A 3,359-nucleotide genomic window follows, 5' to 3' on the forward strand; every position below is an offset into this window, starting at 1 on the left:
AATCTCTCCATTGAGATAAAATGTGTAAATAATTCCATCAATATTTAAATTATTGGCTAAGTGACCAAATTATAAATATCCTTGTATTTTATAACAATTCTTATGCAAATTATTTTTCAATCCATTATAATTTTGGGTGGTGTCAATTATTTATGTTTTGGCCATCATGTATACGTTTTTGGTATAGGGCTCATACACAAGTCAATATGTGTTATTACATTATATTTGTACCACGCCAAAGACTTGACAATGCATAATCATTCTGGTAGCCTCCTTTATTTTTTTTTTAAACCACCAACGTAAGATGCTGATTACCTTACGTCTTCGTTGCATGTTGTTGACTCCTTTCCGGTCATCGGTGCTTGACTATGACATCCCGTGTATCCATTCTCGGAGAAACTCTAAAACATGACACTATGACCCAACACCCGTCTACTTCGATGAGGGACCAATTACTGTATGTCTTAATCAATTGCAAGATGCGCTATACAAGCCATCACAAGCTACCCAAGATATTTTAATCAGGAAAAAGACTGAGGACGATCGAGGAAGAAAAGCCAAATTATTGATCATGGAGGTCGGACATCTAAAGATTCGTTCACATGCAACAAGATGCGCTATACAGGAGGCCACACATAGCAACCCAGAGCGAAATTGGGTGCACAAAATGCTCGTTTGGATCATTATATTGTGGTTCACGAGGCGACACCAGTCTTCTCCTGAACCGTGTCACAACAGGTTTCTTCCAAGGCAAACCACTATATAAACACTCAAGCCACCCTTGCTCTTTGCTGCACCATTCCAAATCAAGTGTTTCCACAGCAATGGCTCACCAATGCTTTGTGCTCACGTTGATGGTCTTGGGTGTTTGGGTCTCTGGAGCCACGGCTCATGGCATTGCTGACGAGCCTATGTCGAGGAGGCACGAGCAGTGGATGGTTCAGTATGGGCGGGTCTACATGGACGCAGCAGAGAAGGAGCGACGATTCCAAATCTTCAGGGACAACTACGAGTACATCGAGTCTGTCAATAGAGCTGGCGATCGCAAGTATAAGCTTGGCCTCAACCAGTTTGCCGACATGACCAACGGGGAGTTCAAGGCTTCTCACCTTGGATTCAAGCCCATGCCTATGGAGTCCAAGACAGGAAGCTTTCAGTACGCCAACCTGACCGACGCGCCTCACAGCATGGACTGGAGAACCAGAGGTGCAGTTACTGCCGTCAAGAATCAACGCTCGTGCGGTAAGATATGGCGTACAATGAGTTATTTAAATTTAAAGAACAACAGGATACATGAAAGATGTCATCAAGTAATTAACATGGCTCACAAACAAGTTATCTAACCAACAACATGTACGTACGTAGGGTGCTGTTGGGCATTCTCTTCTGTGGCTGCCATTGAAGCGATTACTCAAATCAAGACCGGCAACTTGGTCTATCTGTCGGAGCAACAACTCGTGGACTGTGATGCTAACGATGGAAACCACGGATGCCACGGGGGATTTATGACTGGTGCCTTCCAATACGTCATTAATAATGGAGGGATAACAACTGAAAATAACTACCCTTACAGGGCAAATGATGGCACTTGTGACACCAACAGGGCATCATCATCGGCAGCTACTATCGGCAGCTACGAGAGCGTGCCTGCAAATGACGAGTCCTCGCTCTTGCAGGCCGTCACGAACCAGCCTGTTTCAGTTGGCATCGATGGTAGTGGACAAGACTTCCGCCACTACAAAGGTGGCATCTTCACCGGTGCATGTGAAACGAATATGAACCACGCTGTGACCGCTGTTGGTTACGGGACAGCTGAGGATGGGACTAAATATTGGCTGGTAAAGAATTCATGGGGTACAACTTGGGGTGAGATGGGATACATGCGCATCCAGCGTGATGTTGCTGCACCGGAAGGGCTCTGCGGTATTGCCAAGCTTGCTTCTTACCCAACAGCATAAGTTCAACGATCTTCTACAATGTCATTTTCTTACAATAACTTAAGAGGAATCCTTCCCCACACAAAAAATAGAAGAAGGAAAAAAAGAGAGAGAGAGGAAATAATGTTTATATCATTCTGTCATGTAATTGTTGGTTGTCTAAAGAATCTGAATAAAGTTTCTAATTTAATCAAGCTTGAGTTGCTGCAGCAAAGCTCATAAATCAGATGTGTAGAGAGTAATAGAGGCAATATTCTTCAGGGCTTTTTCTTATGTCTTGAAGACTTACATCTGAGACAGCAGGGCTTTCAAATTTTTTTCAAAACACATTGGACAGTTCTAGAACATTAAAGATAGCAGACATGAACATAGAGAAATGAAGAGATACATTGACAATACAACTTGGACTGCATAGGAAAAACAACAATAATTAAAACAAGTTCTAAGTGCATTAACTTCCAACACTCTCCCTTAATGCAATTTCTTGACAACTCCAATGAGATTTCTGAGATAACAAAACTTGTGCTTTGGGAGTGCCTTTGTTAATATATCTGCTAGCTGCTCTTTACTCTTAAAATACTTGAGCTGAATTTTACTATTCTGTATAGCTTCCCTTATGAAATGGTATTTGATTGCAATATGCTTGGTACGATCATGACTGATTGGATTTTTTTTCAATAGCAATGGCTGATTTGTTGTCACAAAACAATATGGTTTCTTCTTCCCGTCTTTCTCCAATGTCTTCAAGAATTCTTCGCAGCCACACAACTTGTGAAGTTGCTTTTGCTGTAAACACATATTCTGCTTCTGCTGAAGATTGTGCCACAATATTCTGCTTCATAGATGCCCATGAACATATGCCTGAACCAAGAGAAAAAACATAGCCACTTGTGCTCTTCCAAACAACCAGCTCTATCACTGTCACTGTAACCAATTAGATTTGAACATTCTCCAGCCTTGTAAAGAATCCCATAATCAAGAGTGCCTCTCAAGTATCTAAGAACTCATAATGGTTCTGACTTGGTTCTTGCATGTAACGGGAAAGTAAATTTACAACAAACATTATGTCTGGTTTAGTAGCTGTAAGATACAAGAGACTACCAACTAAACTTCTATACATTTTAGCATTTGCCTTCTTAACACCATCATCCTTCAACTTTTCATTTGCAACCAAGGGAGTAGAAACTGACATGCATATGCCCATCTTGAATTTTTTAATAATGCCTTTTGCATACTTCTTTTGAGAAATGAAAATCTCATTTTGTGTTTGGAATACTTCAATTAACAAAATATAATGCATTAGCCCTAAGTCACTCATTGCATAAGCCTGCATTATATCTCTTTTGAACTCTTGAATCAAGCTTTCATCATCACTAGTAAAAATTAAGTCATTAACATAAATTGAGACTATCAACATGGAAG

The 3,359-nt window shown here is 40.8% G+C and overlaps 1 protein-coding gene across 1 annotated transcript; it reads left to right on the top strand.

The window, feature by feature from the left end:
* The first annotated feature begins 708 nt into the window (after positions 1 to 708).
* LOC103699333 (senescence-specific cysteine protease SAG39-like) lies at positions 709 to 2,201 on the top strand. Its single transcript, XM_008781363.6, has 2 exons — positions 709 to 1,242; positions 1,366 to 2,201. The coding sequence occupies exons 1-2, from the start codon at positions 825 to 827 to the stop codon at positions 1,956 to 1,958; spliced, it is 1,011 nt and encodes a 336-aa protein (XP_008779585.5). The 5' UTR covers positions 709 to 824; the 3' UTR covers positions 1,959 to 2,201.
* The last annotated feature ends 1,158 nt before the right edge of the window (positions 2,202 to 3,359 follow it).

This window comes from Phoenix dactylifera, chromosome 1 (genome assembly GCF_051530095.1).
Source record: "Phoenix dactylifera cultivar Ajwa chromosome 1, Ajwa_hap1_PhDact_Kaust_v1.1, whole genome shotgun sequence".
Taxonomy (NCBI): domain Eukaryota; kingdom Viridiplantae; phylum Streptophyta; class Magnoliopsida; order Arecales; family Arecaceae; genus Phoenix; species Phoenix dactylifera.

What these genes read in the sequence shown, in the direction of transcription:
- LOC103699333 (XM_008781363.6), top strand. Translation starts at nt 825, where the DNA reads ATGGCTCACCAATGCTTTGTGCTCACGTTGATGGTCTTGGGTGTTTGG. An exon ending in CAAGAATCAACGCTCGTGCG is followed by an intron (nt 1,243 to 1,365) that starts GTAAGATATGGC and finishes GTACGTACGTAG; the next exon opens with GGTGCTGTTGGGCATTCTCT.